This window comes from Poecilia latipinna, unplaced genomic scaffold (assembly GCF_001443285.1).
Source record: "Poecilia latipinna isolate Pla-1442-1.1 unplaced genomic scaffold, P_latipinna-1.0 Scaffold585, whole genome shotgun sequence".
NCBI classification, from domain to species: Eukaryota; Metazoa; Chordata; class Actinopteri; order Cyprinodontiformes; family Poeciliidae; genus Poecilia; species Poecilia latipinna.
The window spans coordinates 374,609-375,620 of record NW_015113201.1 but is presented as its reverse complement, the minus strand read 5'-3'; the positions used below and the strand labels follow the sequence as shown (position 1 = coordinate 375,620).

Here is a 1,012-nt window from a genome sequence, read left to right as displayed (position 1 = left end):
CCGGGCGAGAGGCGGGGTCACCCTGGACAGGTCGCCAGTCTGTCTCAGGGCAAGGACTAGACCTATTTTATTTTAAAAAATAAATAAATAAAAATAAAAATAAATAAAAAACACTAAGTATAACATATAAATATAATGTCGTGGTGTATATGCATAAGATAACATTATTTAAATTAAATTGTGGCTATTTGATTTTTCAGAGCATGGAAAGGCTGAGGGCTGTTGAAATGTTTGTATTTGGTGTTAAACTTGTGAGGTGTGGACCTGATGAGCGCTGAGGCTCAGCTGGGAAGCCACCCATGCGCTGACGTCACGGGGCTCTGACAAGCTGGTGGTGCCGGAAGAAAAGATGGCGGATCATGAGGAGCAGCTATCCGACGAGGAAAAGGTAATATTCTGATAAAAAGCAGGTTAATGCTCGCAGAGAAAACGCTTGGGTTACAAGTTTGACTTGCGTTTCTTGGCAACTTTTTGTGCGAACTGTGGCGTCGGTCGGCGTGATGGAATTTGGAGAAGAAACCCGGGCCCGCAACAGAGCCGCTGCTGCTGCTTCTGCTTTATTATTTTTAGCTCAACTTCCGCTCGTTTGCGAATCTCTAACGGGGGGCTCCTTGTACGGTCCTGACTCAAAATAGGACCCGTCAACATATTAGAAATTCACCTGAGCGAACCCCCCACTGGGTTTTCACTCGGTGGGCTCGTCGTTAGCCCCCGGGCTCTCTGGTTACTGGTGTTGTGGAAGTTTTCAGACCCCAAATATTGCTAGCTTGGTTCGGTCATTTAGCCTAGCTGCGCCCTGCTAACACAGAGCCAGACTTCCTAACAGTAACACGCCCTGCGCTGTTTGACATCTTGTTGTTTTATGAATAAAGCCAAAGTGATGCACTGTCCGCTTCTTTAGTTTATAGCTAAATGTTTGTAGAATTATAGGAAGGCCGTTAGATGTGGCATGTAGACATAATTGGAAACTCCAGAATGGAGCTCCGTTTAAAGAAAAAAAAAAAAAAAAAAA

The 1,012-nt window shown here is 44.7% G+C and overlaps 1 protein-coding gene across 1 annotated transcript in view; it reads left to right on the top strand.

Moving 5' to 3' along the window:
• The first annotated feature begins 283 nt into the window (after positions 1–283).
• Positions 284–1,012, top strand: part of LOC106953499 (capping actin protein of muscle Z-line subunit alpha 2) — a 36,316-nt gene continuing 35,587 nt past the window's right edge. The window contains exon 1 of the mRNA XM_015042317.1: positions 284–388. Within this exon, the coding sequence (XP_014897803.1) occupies positions 350–388 (39 nt within the window). The 5' untranslated portion in view covers positions 284–349. The remainder of the gene's footprint in view (positions 389–1,012) is intronic.